At 47.3% G+C, this 19,803-nt stretch overlaps 2 protein-coding genes and 1 long non-coding RNA gene across 5 annotated transcripts in view; 2 read left to right on the top strand and 1 right to left on the bottom strand.

The window, feature by feature from the left end:
* Positions 1–3,996, top strand: part of ATL1 (atlastin GTPase 1) — a 30,651-nt gene extending 26,655 nt beyond the window's left edge. For both annotated transcript variants that reach the window (XM_085581050.1, XM_085581049.1), the window contains 2 exons: positions 2,843–3,087; positions 3,426–3,996. In XM_085581050.1, the coding sequence (XP_085437176.1) occupies positions 2,843–2,941 (99 nt within the window). In that variant the 3' untranslated portion in view covers positions 2,942–3,087; positions 3,426–3,996. The remainder of the gene's footprint in view (positions 1–2,842; positions 3,088–3,425) is intronic.
* A 247-nt stretch (positions 3,997–4,243) lies between these two features.
* On the bottom strand, positions 4,244–19,689 carry SAV1 (salvador family WW domain containing protein 1). Of its 2 annotated transcripts, none has more exons than XM_077783877.2 (5): positions 19,410–19,689; positions 17,549–17,980; positions 10,434–10,704; positions 8,809–8,952; positions 4,244–5,372 (listed from the first exon to the last, which is right to left on the bottom strand). In XM_077783877.2, the coding sequence occupies exons 1-5, from the start codon at positions 19,501–19,503 to the stop codon at positions 5,180–5,182; spliced, it is 1,134 nt and encodes a 377-aa protein (XP_077640003.2). In that variant the 5' UTR covers positions 19,504–19,689; the 3' UTR covers positions 4,244–5,179. The 2 variants fall into 2 exon arrangements, with proteins under 2 accessions (XP_077640003.2, XP_077640004.2); XM_077783878.2 differs by lacking the exon at positions 4,244–5,372 and adding an exon at positions 6,350–8,651.
* LOC146767445 (uncharacterized) lies at positions 4,246–8,043 on the top strand. Its single transcript, XR_014955866.1, has 2 exons — positions 4,246–5,876; positions 6,081–8,043. It is a non-coding gene; the product is annotated as an uncharacterized LOC146767445 (long non-coding RNA).
* Positions 19,690–19,803: the final 114 nt, after the last annotated feature.

The following is a 19,803-nucleotide window of genomic DNA, read 5'->3' as shown; positions in this document are numbered from 1 at the left end:
GAGCAACCTGGGATAGCCAAACTTGTCTCTGCTCGTTCCAAGGGGATTGGAACTGAATGGTTTTTAGGGATCCCTTCCATCCCAATCCCTTCTGGAATTCTGGTTTATGATCACAGCCACAGCAGCTCCTTGTGTGCCCAGCTCCCTGTGCTCCTCCTGCCCTGCAGGATCCCAGCGTGAGCTCCTGGAATGTTCCAGGGCAAAGCCTCACCAGGATCTGATTAAACCAAAAAAGACCAATTTCCTACACATGGGCATTATTCCTTGGAGCTCTGGATCCAAGAGCCTCCCCAGCCTGGCCCAGGTGTGGCACCAGACATTTCCATGTTTTCCTGTGTCACCAAGGCCCCCCAGCTCCAGCTGGCAGTGCCACCTCCCGAGCCACTGAGTTCTGGGGGGAGTTCTCTTAGAAGAAATTTAAACGTTAAAAACTATCCCATCCCTCATCCCTCCCAGCAGCCAGGGTGGTCCTTCAGGGGTACCAAGAGGCAGAAGACAGGATTTGTTGTGGATGAGGTGCTGAACAACCCCTGAACCCTCTAAAACAGCACAAAATGCTGCAGGGTCACCTAGATGGGGCTTGGAGGTGAACTTGCAAGAAAGAGAGAAGCTGTGTGAAGTCTCTTCTGCCTGTCCACTGTGTTCCCAAACAATCCCAAAGCACCGCTTGTGTTCCCAAAAGCCCGTTTGGGATGTGAGCAGCATCCTCTTGGTCACCTCTGGAGGCATCTCATCCTCTCCTCCTCCTCCTCCTCACTGCCCCTTCGGCCTCTCCTGCTCCATTCAGCCCCTGGGCACGCGGGGAGCTCGTCGCCCTGTCAGTGTGTGGGGTCCTGCTGCTCAGGTGCCTCTTCCCACCCCTTGCAGAGCTCCTCCTGCCCTGCCAGCAGGCCCCAGCAGGAACCCACGGGCTTTGGGTTGGTTTTTTCCTCACCCAAGGACAAGTTCCTTTGGCATGGCGATGTCAGAGGCGTGACAGTCGGTCACACCGAGTCCTCTGCAGCCAGAGCCGTGTCCTGGCACCTCCTGTGCCCTTTGCTTGGGGATGAAGGTGGGGAAGAGGCAGGGAGGGACATGGGGGGTGTCACTGACCAGGTCAGGGCCTGGCCTGCCTCCAGGACAAACGGAAAATGGTCAAATCAGAAAGGAAAAATCCACATCAGCTGCAGGAAAATGATGGGAACAAGGACCTGTCCCACCCCCAGCGCTCGGGCTGAGGCACAGAGCAGCCTGGGGTCAGGGGGAGGGTTAAGGCAAACACTGAGGCTGCAGGAACCAAAAAACCAAAACTGTGAAACACGCAGGGAAAAACAGCCCCAAATACCTCACTCCTGGTCCAAAGGAATGATTTACACAGCTCAGGGGGAGGAGGTGTTTGGAAAATTGGAATTGTAGAGTCACAGAATTCCCTGAGCTGGAAGGGACCCACAGGGATCAGCCAGTGCAGCTCCTGGCCCTGCACAGACCCCCAACAATCCTCCCTGGGCATCCCTGGCAGCTCCTGGAGCTCTGGCCGTGCCCATTCCCTGGGGAGCCTGGGCAGTGCCAGCAACTCTGGGGGAGGAACTTTTCCCTGAGATCCAACCCAAACCTCCCCTGGCACAGCTCCAGCCCTTCCCTGGGTCCCAAACCCGTGAGCTGGAGCCCTTCGTGTGTTGGACGCTTGACCCAACCGCGCTGTGCACAGGACACGGGGAGATGGGATGGATCCGAATTCCCTGGGATTGGGATTCCCTGGGATCAAAATTCCCTGGGTTTGGGATTCCCCAGGTTTGGGATTCCCTGAGATCAGAATTCCCTGGGTTTGGGATTGCCTGGGTTTGGGATTCCCCAGGTTTGGGATTCCCTGGGATCAGAATTCCCCAGGTTTGGGATTCCCTGAGTTTGGGATTCCTTGAGATCAGAAGTCCCTGGGTTTGGGATTCCCCAGGTTTGGGATTCCTGGGATCAGACTTCCCCAGGTTTGGTATTCTCCGGGTTTGGAATTCTCCGGGTTTGGTATTCTCCGGGATTGGGATTCCCTGGGTTTGGGATTCCCTGAGATCAGAATTCCCCAGGTTTGGGATTCCCTGAGTTTGGGATTCCCTGAGTTTGGGATTGCCTGGGATCGGAATTCCCTGGGTTTGGGATTCCCTGGGATCAAAATTCCCAGGCTTTGGGTTTTTCTGGGTTTGGGATTGCCTGGGATCAGGATTCCCTGAGTTTGGGATCCCTGGGTTTGGGACTCCCTGGCTTTGGGATCCCTGGGTTTGGGATTCCCCAGGTTTGGGATTCCCTGAGATCAGAATTCCCTGGGTTTGGGATTCCTTGGGATCAGACTTCCCCAGGTTTGGTATTCTCCGGGTTCGGTATTCTCTGGGTTTGGGATTCCCTGGGTTTGGGATTCCTTGGGATCAGCATTCCCTGGGTTTGGGATTCCCCAGGTTTGGGATTCCCTGGGATCAGACTTCCCCAGGTTTGGGATTCTCCGGGTTTGGGATTCCCTGGGTTTGGGATTCCCTGAGTTTGGGATTGCCTGGGATCAGAATTCCCTGGGTTTGGGATTCCCTGGGATCAAAATTCCCAGGCTTTGGGTTTTTCTGGGTTTGGGATTGCCTGGGATCAGGATTCCCTGGGTTTGGGATCCCTGGGATCAGAATTCCCTGGGTTTGGGATTCCCCAGGTTTGGGATTCCCTGGGATCAGACTTCCCCAGGTTTGGGATTCTCTGGGTTTGGTATTCTCTGGGTTTGGGATTCCCTGGGATCGGGACTCCCTGGGATCAGGATTCCCCGGTTCGGGATTCCCTGGGATCGGGATTCCCGGCTCGGGAAGGGCCGCTCAGCGCCCGTGTCTCTCCGCAGGCCTTGTACAAGCTGTACAGCGCGGCCGCCACGCACCGACACCTGTACCAGCACGCCTTCCCCGCGCCCGCCGCCCGCCCGGACGGCAAGGACGAGTAGGAGCGGCCCGGCGCCTTCCACCGGCCGGGAAGGAGCAGCAGCAGCGGCCCGGCGCCTTCCACCGGCCGGGAAGGAGCAGGAACGGCCGCCCGGCGCCTTCCACCGGCCGGGAAGGAGCAGCAGGAGCCGCCCGGCGCCTTCCACCGGCCGGGAAGGAGCAGCAGCGGCCCGGCGCCTTCCACCGGCCGGGAAGGAGCAGCAGCGGCCCGGCGCCTTCCACCGGCCGGGAAGGAGCAGGAACGGCCGCCCGGCGCCTTCCACCGGCCGGGAAGGAGCAGCAGCGGCCGCCCCGGCGCCTTCCACCGGCCGGGAAGGAGCAGGAGCGGCCGCCCGGCGCCTTCCACCGGCCGGGAAGGAGCAGCAGCGGCCCGGCGCCTTCCACCGGCCGGGAAGGAGCAGCAGGAGCGGCCCGGCGCCTTCCACCGGCCGGGAAGGAGCAGCAGCAGCGGCCCGGCGCCTTCCACCGGCCGGGAAGGAGCAGCAGCGGCCGCCCCGGCGCCTTCCAGCCCCGCTCGGATCCGCTCCAGCCCGCCGGGAGCGGGGCCAGCGCCGATGGATGTGTCCCGTCCCCGTGTACATACGGCCCTGCCGCAGCCCAGAGCTTTGGTTTGTCATAGCCAGCGACTCCCAGCTCATTTACGAAGCCTTATTTCCCCCTTCTTAATTAGTCACCACTGAGGAAACGATAATTTACGTGATACCGCAACTAAAATGGCCGAAGCTTATCCAAAAGCCAATTTATTTCAGGTACTTGAAGAAGTTATAACATGTAACCACGTTTTTTTTCCCTTCGTTTAACTGTTTAATTACATGAACATAATTAAAGTGTATTAACTTGCTTTATCAGACACTGTAAGGGCACTTCTGCTATGGTCTGTTACCGGTGCTGTGAGGAACCGTTTGTTTGTCTGCACAAAGTGTCACTTTGTAGCCGTGCTGGAGGAAGTTTCTCTGTATTTCTGTACATATTTATCCATGATAGTGCATAGAACGTGTGGTACAGTTCTATTCTTTTATTGTCAGGACTATTAAAGTTTGCTTTTGGTTCCTAAGAAGTTGGTTCTGCAGGGAAAATTTATTTATTATCTAGGCAAAAGTTTCTCCTCTGGGGTTTTTTACGTGTTTGGTTTGATTTGGGATTTCAGAGTTGGTGTTTTGAGGGTCATTTATCCACTGACAGAGCCAGAGTGTGGTACCACCAAGAGCTTTGAGCATCTCAAGCATCCCGTGGGGCTTTTACTGCTGGTAAGAGCGGTTCATTTGAAGTTCTAAAACCCACAAATCAGTCACACAAACCCTCCGTTCATCGAACAAAATGATTTTTATTGAATGAACAGGATTTACAAGAAATGTACTTTTTTTGTCTGCAGTGTTTATTGCACTGAAAAGAACCTATAAATAACGTATCAGGACAATTAATGAACCAAATGAAATTACTGGAGAGGGTAACTGCACAATTAAAGATTTTCCCCAAGTGAGGAGCTTTAAGACAAAAGCTCATTAAAAAAAAAAAACAAAACCAAACAAAAAAAACAGTAATTGCTGTTACATCCCTGATTTTCCCCCTGGGGTGGCACAGTGGGTCAGACAATGCTGCTGCCTTTCCACTGCAGCGGGTCAGGTTTTGGGAAATGCAGGATCAAAACCACTCTGCTTAGGGATCTTGGTCTTTAGGAAGGTACAAGTGTTCCCCCTCTGAGTAATCTGTGTGAAAACGAGGAGTAAATCTGGAGTGCTAATGAGCTAAAGTAAAAAATAAGGCAACTCGGGCTCCGAGGGGTGAAATCGGCTCCTGGTGTGACTGAACAGGCCCGGGGCTGGTTCTGTACATTAAAGCTGTAAACAAAGAGCAGAGCTCTCTCAGGAGAGGAATCCCAAATCCCCAGGGAAACGCCCTCGACAGGCATCTGCATTTGGACAACGTTTGGAAGCCAGGACGTGACAGTTGCATCTATTGCCCTTAAAAAATACACAGCCAGCTTTTAATACTGCAGCTGACCGTGAGGAAGAGATCAAGGCTCGGGGGACCCACGCTGGTTTCTCAGGATAACAAACTACTCCCGGCAACAAGAAAAAAAAAAAGATTAACGAACAATTCCCACTTTTTATAAACAACACATAATACACGTAGAAAAATATTCAAGAGGATAATAACAAAGGTGCAACGTCAACAAAAATAAGCTGCCTTTTCACCAAAAGCACTTTTCTTTCAGAGTTTGTGTGTGTGAGGGGGCCGGCTCAGTAGTTGTGCTGCGCGTACCACTGCTGCCGCTGCTGCCGCTGCTCCAGCTCCGAGAGCAGCGCCTGCCGGAACGCCTCGTAGAGCTTCACGATGCGCTCCAGCTCCTTCATGAACAGCAGCTTCAGCATGCCCTGGTACGTGTCCAGGTCGGCCAGCTGGAACAGCTCCCACTTCAGGATGTGGTCGTACCTGGGGGGAGGTGAAGGATCACACACGGGCACCTCCAGGAGGCTCTGCAGCGGATTGGGTTGAGCCCAAAAGGTGGGAGTTGTTGTTTGGGAATGGGCTGGAGAATGTCACAGTCCTTCCCAACACAGCACAGAACTCCAGCAAGGCAGGAGATGCACTTCAGTGACCAGAATAAACCAGCACAGGGAAACACAGCTGGGAGAGCTGGGAATGTTCCCCTGGACAGGAGAAGCTCCAGGGAGAGCTCAGAGCCCCTGGCAGGGCCTGGAGGGGCTCCAGGAGAGCTGGAGAGGGACTGGGGACAAGGGATGGAGGGACAGGACACAGGGAATGGCTCCCACTGCCAGAGGGCAGGGATGGGTGGGAGACTGGGAATTGTGCCCTGGATGGATGGGATGTGGGAAGGAATTGTGCCCTGGATGGATGGATGGGATGTGGGAAGGAATTGTGCCCTGATGGATGGGATGGTGGGAAGGAATTGTGCCCTGGATGGATGGATGGGATGTGGGAAGGAATTGTGCCCTTGATGAACAGGATGCTGGGAAGGAATTGTGCCTTGGATGGATGGGATGTGGGAAGGAATTGTGCCCTGGATGGATGGATGGGATGTGGGAAGGAATTGTGCCCTGATGGATGGGATGGTGGGAAGGAATTGTGCCCTGGATGGATGGATGGGATGTGGGAAGGAATTGTGCCCTTGATGAACAGGATGCTGGGAAGGAATTGTGCCTTGGATGGATGGGATGCTGGGAAGGAATGTGCCCTGTGAGGGTTGAAGGCTGCCCAGAGCAGCTGTGGCTGCCCCTGGATCCCTGAAGTGCCCAAAGCCAGGCTGGATGGAGCTTGGAACACCCTGGGGTAGTGGGAGGTGTCCCTGCCATGGCAGGGATGGACCGGGAGGCTTTTAAAGTCCCTTCCACACCAAAACACTCTGGGATCCTATGGAAATGATTTTTGGAAGCATTGAACAGCAACTGCATTCACAACACACCTGGAATATTTACTGTTAAAATTAGAGTAACACAGAGAAATGAATTATTTCAGCAGCTCAGGTCCCTCCCAAAGATGGGACACTGCTGGGCTTCCCTCCCCATCAGCTGTTCCCAATTCAGCTGTAACGAGTGTTCCTGGCTGCTTGACCTCCCCAATTAACCCCTCCTGGTTAATGAGCAGCAATAATCTACAATGGATATTTAATGCAAACCCTGATGTGGTTCTACCCTCACTGCCCCACCCTCCTTCCCTGCTTTTTCCTCACACGACCCACCCAAAATCTGATTTCCTTAGCTTGGAAATGGGGAGCTGACTGCTCTGACTATTCCAGAACAGGAGAAACTCGTGGGATAACAGAGTTTGTGCTGAGGCACAGGAGGAGATGGATTCACCTGACTGGAGGCTGAGGCTGAAGTATCAGTGGGTTTATGGAAATAAACTGCATTCCCCACTGAAAGTCACATTCCAGAGGCATCACAGTAGCACCAGGATGTGCAGGTGACTTCCAAAGATGCTCTGAGGAATTTTAAGGATTTCATTAAAACTTACCACAGCTTCTGTGTTAAAGTTATCCCTGATTCTGACAGGGCTGCACACCTAGAATCATTTTTTTCCCCTCGAGAAAAGAGAAATACCAAACTGCAGCTGTTTGGAGTTTGAGCTCTGTACTGACAAAGAGGGTTCAAGACTTCCAGGCACCTCTGGGAGCACCTCTGGATTCCTGAGCTCACATGGACAAAACCTTTCCCTCTTTCTCCCTTCCCACTCATCAGGAGCCTCCCTGCCCTCACAGGAAGGAATTTTTTTCCTATAAACAAAGATTATTTTGGTTAACACCACCTGGACTCTCTATCAGGCTTTTTCTAACCCTAATTCTTATCCTCCAGAGGAATTTGTTGAAACAAAATCTAACATTCTTATTTTTTCCATAATTATCCACTCCTCTGAACAAAAACAACTGGGCTTTACAGCTACATTGACTTACAGAGCTGGGGTAAGTAACAAATCATGACAAAATAAAACCAAATATTTCAGAACAAAACCATGCTTACAGTTGTTTGTCTCAGCCTACTTATTATAAAGAAATCCCTGATGAATTGTTTAATTAATTTTATGTTTGTTTCTCAAGTTTCAAGAAAATACCCAAAATAATCCACACAACATAGGCTGAACTATTTAAATTTACATTTTCTGGATGTGCCAAATGCCTAAATAAAGGAATGGATCTGCAGCCAAAACCTGGAAGTATTTCTAGCAAACAAATCCTACAGGAACTGAGTGTGGAGCCTCAGTGTACTGGGGGATTTGAGGGCAATTTAAATCTTTATGGGCTGCTGGCAAACCCAGCAGTCACATGAAGTAATAAAATTCATTCAAATTGTAGTTACTAGGAGCAGGTAATAAAAAAAGAGAATTTTTTTAGTGGAAGTCACTGAACACCACAGCCTGAATTTGCAGTTACAGACTGACCTCGCTGCTGTAAAACTGAGTTTCTCCATATTCTCCTTATGAATAGCAGATGATTTAGTAATTATTACACCACATTTGGGATTTTTATTGCTTTCTATTCTGTGTTGCTGTTCTGCAGAGCTGCGCCCATTAGAAAATCTCATTTCTTTATGCTGACTCAAACCTTTTCTTGGAGAAGACTCCCTGTTCCTGCAGTATTTTTTTTTTCCCCCAAAATGACTTTTTATTACCCTTTAGTTTTTAATTCAATTTCTTGAACAGAAATATAGAAATAGAAATATAGATGGCAGCCAGCTTTTGGCCTAAAGGGGCTCCAAAGGAGCTGGAAAGGGACTTTGGACAAGGGATGGAGGGACAGGACAAGAGCAATGGCTGGAAAAAGGTAAATTTAGTTGGATATTAGGAAGAAATAGTTCTCTGTGAGGGTGCTGAGGCCCTGGCACAGGTGCCCAGAGCAGCTGTGGCTGCCCCTGGATCCCTGGAAGTGTCCAAGGCCAGGCTGGAGGAGGCTTGGAGCAGCCTGGGATAGTGGGAGGTGTCCCTGCCCATGGAGGGGGGTGGAAATGGATTATTTTTAAGTTCCTTCCAACACAAACAATTATGATTAAAAACTCTTAAAGGTGAAGGAAAAGCTGTGCTGTTTAAAAAGAAATAAAAGAGACATGAGGAAGTTCCACCCTAAAAATGTTTCACATATTTTCTGAGCACGTGGTACCACTCACGTAAATACTCTGAAATCAAAACACATCCTTCACTCTCTGACAGAGCTCTCTGCCAGTTGTGGGAGCTGCACAAAGTGATCACTGCAAGAAATGCCTGAAAGGAAGCAAATTAATGTGATAAACATTTGCTACCACTCCCTCATGCTGTCAACCTCAGCCCTAAAAACCAAATACAGCACAAGCCCTGCTGTCAGTATCAGAAATTCCATTTTTTTTTTTCAAGAGCAGAAAAAGAAAAGGCAGAATCTCACTTGACAGGAGCCCTGGCATAGACCTGCAGCCAGTCGGGGATCTCAGCACTGTGGTAGGGGTTGGCAGGGACCAGCAGGGGTTGGCTCCTCTCCGGGGGCTGCGGCTGGTAGGACACGGGGGGCGGCTGATCGTAACGGGGCACGCTGCAAGGGACAGGGACAGGGTCACCTCCGAGCACCCTGCACCCACTGCACCCACGCATTCCTCAGCACCAGACACAGATTCTGCACTGCAAAGCACCCTGCACCCACTGCACTCACGCATTTCTCAGTATTAGACACAGATTCAGCACTGCAAAGCACCCTGCACTCACTGCACTCAATGCATTCCTCAGCATCAGACACAGATTCAGCACTGCAAAGCACCCTGCACTCACTGCACTCAATGCATTCCTCAGCATCAGACACAGATTCAGCACTGCAAAGCACCCTGCACCCACTGCACCCATGCATTCCTCAGCATCAGACACAGATTCTGCACTGCAAAGCACCCTGCACCCACTGCACTCACGCATTTCTCAGTATTAGACACAGATTCTGCACTGCAAAGCACCCTGCACTCACTCATTTCTCAGCATCAGACACAGATTCAACACTGCAAAGGTTGCTGCTGCAGCCCCACGTGGGGCCTGCACTCAGCAACTGCTGCTGCTGTTTTGGTGCAATTCACCTCAGCCCCACTCACCAGAGCAGGACAAAGCTCTGGAGCTGTTTTTAAAACATTTGCAAGGTGTTGGTTCATACACTCCACCATTTAACATGTTAGAACGGATGTATTCAGGCAGCAGCTGAGCAGAATTACTGCATATAAAGACAGCCCCATAAATTTATCTTTTGTGCCACGAGTTGAAGAATTTTCTCTTCCTGGGTATCAGCAGAAATTAACCATGTGGATTAACAATTTAACAATTAACAGTTGGATTTGGTGTTTATAACAATTAACTATTAGATTTGGTGTGTATTAACAGCTAACACTGGATTTGGTGCATATTGACAATTAACTGTTAATTTGGTGTGTATTAACAATTAACAGTTGGATTTGGTGTGTACTGATAATTAACTGTTAGATTTGGTGTGTATTAACAATTAACATTGGATTTGCTGTGCATTAACAATTAACAGTTGGATTTGGTGTGTGTAACAATTAACTATTAGATATGTTGTGTATTAACAATTAACTCTTAATTTGGTGTGTATTAACAATTAACTGTTAGATTTGCTGTGTATTGACAATTAAGATTGGATTTGGTGTGCATTAGTTTTATTTTACTTTGAAACCAGGAGTGCCTGCAATACCCATTTTCATTCCAGACATGACTTAATTCACATTTCAGATGTCCAGAGCATCTCCAGGCACATCACACCAAGTTTCCTTTCAGTGTACAGTTCAATTCTCTTCCCAGCAACTCTGCTGTTTTACTGACAGCTGCAGAGCTGCTTTGTTTCATTTAGGGGCAATATCCTGCTTTTTAACTTAAAAACACGAGACAAACCCCAAACTTCTCCCAACAGCCTTACTGAGAACCGGCAAAAGCAAAAATAAGATTTTTTTCCTGTTGTATTGCCACAAAGGCAGCTCCTGGCTGGAGCGAGACAAGCCCAGGGGCAGGGAGGTGGAGGCTGACCTGGGAGCACAGGGGTGTTTGTACTGAGCCCTTTTGTTGATGTGATCCACGTAGTAAACGCCGAACTCGGCCGACTCCACCCGCTCCCAGCCCGGCGGGAGCCCCTCCCGCTCCAGGGGGTGGCTCCAGTGGGTGGTGTTGGTGTTGTGATCGATGTAGTATTTCCTTCCTCTGATGGTCCAGTCCACTGACCAGCCAGGAGGAAGAGGTAAATCTTCAGAACTATGATTTGTTAGGTTTCCTAAAGATGTAGCAGCAACTCTCCCGATGCCTAAAACAAAGGGGGATCGAGGTTTAGGGGAAGATTTACAGAAATTATGATTTCTGTTAATAAATAATTATGGCTGCTTCATTTATCAACAACAAAAAAAGAACATTTAAAAACCCCCAAAAACAACAACAACAACAAAAAATTAAAGTTAATTTATCAACAAAAAACCCCCAAAAGGTTAAAGTCAGAAATTAAAACTACCCAGAAAAATCACTGAGTCCTAACAAAGCTTTTTAGGTGAACCAGTCAAGAGCAGCAACAGGATGAGGTAGAACAAGAGAGGAGGGACAAGCAGGGTTGGGGTCCAAGAGCTGCCAGGGATCAGCAGCTGATGAAATTCCCACCTTTTCCCTGGAAACAGAGCACACTTGGGATCTATCCAGCACTAGATTTAAGAGCCTGCTCACCAGCTCTCTGGAATATGTGGTTTGTTGTAGCACACAGTTTTTACAGACTGGCAGCCTACAGAAACAGCTCCTTCCCATCTCTCCCCAGGGACACTCGGGAGGAAATAAAAGCCAGAGGAGCAAGTACAGAAAACTCATTAAAAAACGCCCCCAAGACACCCGACCACGAACTCCCAGTGACATAACCAAGAATTTTGCAGGTTTCTTTCCATCCTGGGAATTTGCTACCTCCTGGATGTGCTGGGCTTAATTCAACTCATTTAAAATTCATTTTAAGGAGTTCCCTCCAGTCCCTCACAGCCCCACAGTTCAACACTACCTCGTTTTAATGAACATTCCAATTATCTTTTCATCCCACAGCCAAATGCATCTATTCAACCCCAATATCACTAGAGTTTGTGTGTTATTATTTCCCACAGCCAGCAGAAGGGATTTGGGAGCCACTTTCCCCACTTTTTTACAAGTCAGAAATCAACCTCTCACACACATTTACTGTCAGGAACACACCCCCTCCTCCTTTTTTTCAGGAATAACACTTTTGTGTGGTTATTTTCTGAGAGAAGGGACAGGCAGAGTCTCTCTCATCTAAAATGACAGCCTGAAACCTGGGTGAGCTATATCCTAAGAGAATATTATAATAATTGAAAATAAAGTTACAGGAAGGCTCCAAAACAACTGGATAAATAGAAAATAAATTAAAACCCCCCTTACAAACATCCTCCTTTAAAACTTTGTGCTCATCCATGAATCTTTTTCAGCCATGTCATGTTGTGAACTGCTTGGCCTTAAAGGATTTCTCCTCTTGTGTCAGTACTTACCTGTTTTGTCAGCTTTATAAAGGGAAGCTGATGGCTGTGTCCATCTTTAATTAGGATTCAACAACCTAGACCTTAATTCCAGAGAAAAGAAACATCTGGAGGCAGAATTCCTGACCTTTGGAAGGGCTGGGGCAGAGAAGCTGGCTCAGCCCTTCATGCCACTGACAAAATAGAAATATTTCAGCTTCTTGAAAATGCTTGGGTTAAACAAATCCAGGGTTTTCCTCCATCAGCTGAACCTCTGGGATGTGATTTCACGGATGTGGAAATAGTGACTGTTAAATCACCACTGCCAGGAGAGCTGAACACACAAACTTGGCTGGGGGAGGAAAAAAAATCTGTATTTTTCTGTTTACTGTTAAAACCTGCACATGCCTGTATTTTTCTTACAGTTCCTCCTCCTTAAATTGTGGCCTCAAATCCATAGATAATTATTTTTACTAAAGGTAGAGGTTAATGCTTCCCAACAATTGGAAGAGGTGCCATCCTCTGCACTAAAGTTCTCCTGACACACGGATTCTCCCAATGCCAGCTTGTTTTTAATCTCCAAGATGCAAAGAACAAAAATAACACCAGATCACAAATATTTTATCCATTCCTTTTGCCATTCTCATTTCATATATGAAGAAGCAGAGCAAAACCATTAAAATAAACTCGTGCAGATGGAGAAATTAACAGTTTTGAAGAATATTCCATGAACATGAAATCAAAGGCCAGACTTATAAACTGATGGTTGTAACTATAATTTTTCCCCCTCTATCACAGATTATATTGGAATATTCTCTGTGCTGGAAGATTTAAGGTGTTGATATTCAAAGGGCCTTAAAGCCATCAACCACTGTGGCATGAAAATCAACAATTAGTACAATTTAGATCTTTTTTCCTATAAAATTACTTTTTAGAGCTCAAAAGAAATTGTCTGTTGGTGTTCCTGATAAACCTCAGATGTTCCTTTGTGGGAGGATGGATACACACATAAGAGAAAAACTCCTCCTATAGCTTTGAACAGTAAGAAAAGAGGAAAATTAACTTTTATATATATATATATATACACACACACCCCTGTAGTTTCAACTAAACAACACTTGGAAGAGCAAATTCCTATGTGATCTTTTCCAAAGTATAACCCAAAGAAGAAAATTCCAAGACAGCCTAAATCCATGGACTGCCTTTAATGGCAAATTTCCAGCCATGGCATTTTCTGCATTTAAATTCCAGGTAAAGTCTGAGCCCCAAAACATTTTCACAGCAGCCCAAAGCTCCACACAGGATTTTCCAGCAAGCACCAGGGATATTCCCTGGACTGGGAGCTGGCACCAGATTTATGTATCCCAAACAGAAAAGCTGAAGAATTTTTATACAAATAGTTTGTGTGAAACTTGGGATTTTCCCGGGATGGAGGATGTGATCCCTAGCACAAAACAAACTGAGCATGTTCACTGTAACTCTCAGGGTTTTCTTGCTCACACAGTCTTTTAGCTGTAACAAGACAAAAATTCTCACTCTTCCTGCTTTCCCAAGAAAGAGTTGTTAAAAATATCCCCTTTTTCCAAATGTCTCCTTTCCCCTGCTTAGGGATGAGCACTCTCTGGAGGGTCAACGATTAATTTAGATTTATGCATTTTTAAAACCTTTTCAAAAGGTCTCTTTCAAGCTCATCAAGCCTCATCTGCTAATTTTGTTTATATTGTTATAATATATTACATAACAGGGTGTTTCTTGGTTCAGCTGTTGCTTTTAAGGAATATCAACACTGAAACTGAGGCTTTAATTTTACTTTCATTTCTAAATTCCAGTATCTTCAATTTAAGGTCTTGAATTACCAATTTTAACTTGGAGCAGCACAGTCCAGTGCCCTTTATCAATACAAAAAGTTCATTCTCTTACAGATCTTAATAAAGTCACAAGTGTGAACAATCTGTAGTGTGTTCTTCACTCAGGGAAGTTGTGTTTAGGAAGGAACAAAGGAACTGGAAATGATGTCAGTGTTTTCCCAGGAAAAGTTTTTTTCTGAGGGAACTCTTCCTGGAAAGAAGTCCAAGCCCACTGGAGCAAAGATTTCCAGGCAGGTAGGAAGGGCAGCAGAGAAATCCCATCACCAGCACAAAGGGCAAAGAGCAAAACCAGAGGAGAAAGTTCCACTTGGGTAGAAAATGCAGAGAAATTTCAGAGCCCAGGAACTCCCCACAAGTGACTTCACCCAAATTTCCAAAGTGCTGAAGAACCAATCTTACAAAACAGTATTTGTCTTTAATTAGCCCAGTTGTCCTGAGAGCCTTTTTTCAGGATGCCAAAATCCTCTCCCTTCCCCTCATCAGAGCAGGGTGAAGAGCAGGAAGAGAAGATGAACAAACTGTTTGATTTTAAAAGAGTAAGTAATAATAAAACAACAAAAAGTTCCAATAACTCTCCTGTTTAGCCAACTCTGCAGGTCCCAGGCCTTCCTAGCCCACTCCAAAGCATCTGAAGGAACTTCCTGAGCACAAGCACCTCTTTTGTTGGAGGGAATGGGGCATTCCAAGCAAGCACAAATTCACAAATAGGAAATGACAGGAAGAGTTCTGAAAGCGTCAAGAATTATGCTGCAAAATTGCTGCAAGTCAGCACAAAAGAAGAAAAAGGCAGGAAACTGCCATCTGTTTAAAAATGAGAGAAGTGTACATACAGGAAAATAAAAATAAGGCTATTTCAGCTGTAAATGGGCTTCATGTCATAATGTGTATTTAGTTTGCTCTTTCATTAAACAAGTTTGCAGTTTTTCAGGGGTAGAACTTAACAGATGAACCCAAAGCACGCTGGATTCTCTGTTAAATTGTTTTTTTCTCCTGTGACATCCCAGTGAACTCATCACACTCCACCACCAGCAAGTGCCTTTACAGTGTTGATTTCAAGCTCAGCAATTTTCATAGACACAAAGAATGGTTCAGCTTACCGCTCACACAGGTACAAATAACTCTGAGGTCTTGGTTACAAGTTAGTTCCAATCTACACTGTAGGTATAACTTCAACCACAGACCTCCCCAAAACTTTAACCTAGAAGAGAGGAAAGAGATGGCGAGGAAAGACAGGTAAAGTCTCTTAGAATTAAAAGTTTGAAAAGGACACTCATAATAATAATAATAAAATAAAATAAAAAAGAAATTAAAAATTAAAAATTTAAGAAATGCCACAGAGGTAGCTAAACGTACAAAATTAGAAGGTATCTCAACAGAAAATACTGGTCAGGAAAATCAGCAGCACTGAATTGGTAATTAGAAACAAACTGAATGGAAATATGGAAAGGAGGAGATGGTAGAAGTGAATCACAGTGAGAGAGAAAATGTGACTTGAAGGAGAAATGCCCATGGAAGGACACTGAAACAATGCTGAAACACCAACTGCTGCAAAAGCACAGCACTGCCCTACAGACTTGGCTGAACACTCTGAAGTCTTGCTAAGAACACGTTTGCAACTTCTCTCCAAATCACCAAGAGGAGGATCTCTGTTTTCAATGAAAGCTGAAATTCACAGGCACCTCTTCACTCACAGACTGCTCCCAAAAAGCACCTCAGTGTGAGCACCATGGAACAGCAGCAAAGCAGGAACACCTCGTGCTCACCAGGCACCATTTCCTTGGGAATCTCCCAGAACACACCAGAACTGACCAAGGGCACCTCTGCAGGGAGGGTGGCAGAGGAGGGAAAGGGGAGAAGGCAGCATTTACAAACTCCAGCTAAAAACCAGACTTTTCATTTGGAACTGCAGGCATCAGGCAATTCTGGCATCTCGCTGAAGAGAAACAACAATGAAGACGAGTAAAGAGTAATTTAGACAAAGACAGTGAAAGCAACAGGCTCTGTTGAAAAAGAAACAAGGAATTACAGAGACATTTGAGTAACTCAAGGAAAACACTGAAGGTGTGAAAGCAATGGATGGTTCAAATAAAAAGAAGCTTAATGGTGAGATGAAGGAAGTAACAAAACCTAAAACTGTCTTATTTTGGGCCACATAATTCTTTAAGAAAAAGGAAAAGAGGACTTTAGGAGCTCAGATGGAGATGAAAAAAAAATGGAGGAAAGTGAAAACACTGGCAGTTGAAAGGCTCACCTTTGTCTCTCCCTACGAGTGCATGAGATTAAATACTCACCCACCACAAAACCTGTGCAGAATTTGTTCAAAATAGGAAATGTTAAAGTATGAGAAAATTACCAAACCAAGCAAACAGGAGCAGCTCCTTTATGATTTCCAGGGCTAAGGCAAACAAACAGCAGGGAAAAAATCTATTCAGGAAGAAGATGTTGCTACAACTGAGCAAAATATGGAGCTCCTTTAAAAAAATTTGATATATGAATCTCCACTTCCAAGCTAGAGTTCAATTTCTGGGAATCTCCTCAGCAGACACAGCTGCTGTTTAACTCTGAAGGTTAAAGTGGTTTGTGAAATCCTCCCTAAAACATCCCAGCACACACTCCCAGTGCTTGCTACCTGGACCAGGTGAATGTTTAATGACTGCTGGATGAGCAACACCTGGCAGAGATGCAGGGTTTGCACATAAAATCCAGGTAGATCAGATATATTCACATTTAGAAAAATAAAGGAGGATTCAAGTAGCAGGCCTTAAAGCCCAGCATTTCAGAATTTCCTGGCTGGCATTTCCATTTTTCATGGAAGTGTTTCTTTGATGAAGAAGGCACTGACAGGTTCTAATCCCACACATGAGGTCAGCAGCATTAAAAGCTGATGTTCTTCCTGGCAGATTTCTTTTTCTAGACAGGAGATTTATTTTATTAGCCACTAATTACTACTTTGTTCACAGATTACAAGTGACAATGTATTTCATATTGAAGGGATGTTATTTACAGGTTTGAAATGTTTGTTTCAAACTCCTCCTTGGGCATAGTTTTTATAATATCAGAGTCAAATATTTCAGAAAAGTAGTATGTAATGGATTTTTCTTTTTTATGTTGTTTTGTTTTAGGAAACAAAGGCAAGTTCCAGTGAAACTAAGAGGGGAACAGGCATATTTACAAACAATTTTAAAAGCCAAACGAAAGGAGTCAAGGATTAAGGAGTCAATGCCAACACTAATTAGATGCCAATTTACTAATTACAAAAAACAGTCATTCTTCCCTATGACTATTTGTAAGGAATTATTTTAATTATTGAGGTCAAATTCAAACAATGAAATGAAGTAATAAGATGATAGTTAAAATTTAATGCTAATAACAATAACAACAACAATTAATAATAATAATAATAATAATGCAATGTTGTAATTTAGAGTTGTTGGTTATTCTCTACATTATGAAAATAGGAGATGTCCCCCAACAAATAAAATTCCCTGCTAGCCAGCAAGTGATGTGTAGAGAAGATGTACATACACCTGGCATTAAAAACCCCAAAACTTGCTTGGCCTTACTCCATTTATTTAAGAAAATAATCCTGGTTTAAGTCTGTTTTTCTGTTTTGGTTATCTGTGACCAAACCCTCAATTCCAATTACTCAAATCCCAGAAATGCCATGAAAAAGCAGCTCTGTCCCACACACCTCAGACACAATCCTGATCATCCAAACTCCCCAAACTGCACCCAAACTCTCACCAAAACCGGAATTTTAACAAAAGCAATAACGAATCCTTACCTGAAGTGTGCCTCCCATGATTCTGGGACATCCTCTGGAAAAGATCGCTGCTGTGCTCATAATACCTGTAGTCCTCGTGCAGGCGTCTCCTCTGGGCATCGTAGAAATGATCGTAGTAATAGCCGCGGGCTCCGGCGTCGCCGTTCTCCAGCCCGGGAGCGGCTTCTGCCAGGAAGGACTGCGAGGAGGAGCCGTATTCCCTGGGCACCTCCGCCAAACCCCTGGCCAGGTAGGAAGGTGCGGACAGTCTGTTGCTTTCTCGCCTCATTATCTCGTGGGGCGGCCTCTGCACCGGAGTTCGGAGGAAGCTCTGGTTGCGGGACACGATCCCATCGCCGCCGGGCGCGTAGGCAGAGGATGCGGAGTCGGGAGGGCAGATATCGGTTCGTCTTGGAATGGTCGGACCGTGGCGGATAAAGGAAGGCATCAGATCTGCCAGAGAGCACGGAGGAGAGGTGAGAACTCTGCCGGAGCGGCCGCGGTGATTTACACACTAAAACTGGGGGAATTCACGTGCAGGAGCCGCTAACGCCTGTGCAAATGTGGCGGTAACGCTGCAGAGAGTCCTGGAGCACACCCCACACCAGGAGCCCGCTGAGCATTCTGCCAGTAAAACTGCAGCTGCAGTAAACAAACCAACCCCAAACCCATCAAAAAAAACACACAAGAAAAAAACAAAACACCAAACCACCCACACTGTGCTGTGGCTATATCAGTCAGGGTTCGTATCTCTCAGAAAAAATCCACATATCTTGGCTACTGCTTCTTTGGGAATGTTGTCCTTACAAACTGGGAATGACAAGATATTAATGCCCACAGGAATCCAAGATAGAATTCATGCTGCCCCCACTAATCCCAAAGTCACAAAGTTCAGCCAGAAAAACGATGTCATTCCATAAGCATTAAGTTCTCAAATTATCAGGGAGATATTTCACTTTCTCCTTTAGAATTTCATTGCCTCCCTCCAGTATGTGAAACATTCCTCCTCTCCCTACTTTTACTTTCAACACGATATAAATACGTAGATTCCTTCCAGATAAATCAATATAGATGATAATTTTCATTTAGAACGACGTTATTCCCATTGTTAATTACTTTTTATTCATAAACTCTTACAGCTTACGGTTAAAATCTGGTGCACCCCAGAAGGTGTCAGCAGTCAATTTATTGAGCACACAAACCCATTTCAGCGTCGGGTTGTGTTTCAAGACCAACAAAACCAAACCTTGAGCACGCTTTCAGCGTGTGTTTGTGGTGTCCAGCCTCAGGAGCGCAGGGCTGCGGCATCAGAGCCAGGGGCAGCCCAGGTTGAGTCACGGGCAGGAGCTGCAGCATTTGTTTCCGCAGGGATTTTACGATATTTTACGATATTTTACCTGTCTGGCGGGACAGTTATCTCATTGACAATGCCCAGGTGGGGCAGCCTGTGGCTGCAAGCAGCGGGCTCATGGATCGACGGAACCCAGAACAACTCGGGCTGGCCGCCCGTGCCGCAGGCACCTTCCCCATCCCGCACACCCTGAGAGCTCTTGGCTTCATTTAACACAACCTCTGAACCCCTGAGGCCTGCTGAAACAGGCACCGAGAAAATCACAAACCCCACAAAAAAAAGTGCGGGCGCGCTGGGCACCCGCTGGAACGAGCAGGGCTCCCTTTGAAGCTTCCTTTCAGCTTTAACTTCCCTCCGTCACCTCCCAGAGCTCCTAGCAGCACTAAGCACACATTTACAGGGAGAAATAACCCTTACACGCAGCCACAGGGGTAACTCCCCCTCACGCCCCTCACGCCGGCCGCGCAGCTCCGGGGCCCGCCGGGCCGCACACGAAGGCCGGGATGGGCCCCCCGAGCCCCCGACACTCACTCCGCAGCAGCGGGCTCGTCTCCTTCTTCACGTACTTCCCCTGCACCTCGCCCGGCTTGGAGAGCTCCGTCCGCGTCTTCTTCCGCGACAGCATCCCACCTCCCGGCCCGCTGCCACCGCCCGCATGCCCGGCGCCGCTCCCCGCTCCGAAGCCGCCCCCGGGGGCCGAGCCGGGACCGGGAGCGGGGTTGGGATGGGGACGGGGATGGGGATCGGGACGGGGCCGGGGGCGCTGAGGGGACGCGGCGGGCGCGCGGGGCCTTGTGGGAAGGCGGCGGCCGCCGCCCTCCGGCACGGCCGCGGGGCAGCGCGGGGAGCGGCCGCGGCCGCAGCGCCCCCGCGCGGCCGGGAGGGCGCGGCACAGCGCGGGGCGGCGGGAACGGAGCGGGCGGGA

This window comes from Lonchura striata, chromosome 5 (assembly GCF_050655825.1).
Source record: "Lonchura striata isolate lonStrDom1 chromosome 5, ASM5065582v1, whole genome shotgun sequence".
In the NCBI taxonomy this organism is placed as follows: domain Eukaryota; kingdom Metazoa; phylum Chordata; class Aves; order Passeriformes; family Estrildidae; genus Lonchura; species Lonchura striata.
This window is presented reverse-complemented; position numbering and strand designations above follow the sequence as displayed.

Excerpts from the sequence above, each read along its gene's own strand:
- SAV1 (XM_077783877.2), bottom strand. The coding sequence starts at position 19,503 with ATGCTGTCGCGGAAGAAGACGCGGACGGAGCTCTCCAAGCCGGGCGAG. Across the intron at positions 17,981-19,409 it reads GACGAGCCCGCTGCTGCGGA|ATCTGATGCCTTCCTTTATC; the intron begins GTGAGTGTCGGG and ends GCTCTCTGGCAG. Across the intron at positions 5,373-8,808 it reads TATGCCAGGGCTCCTGTCAA|GTACGACCACATCCTGAAGT; the intron begins GTGAGATTCTGC and ends ACCTCCCCCCAG.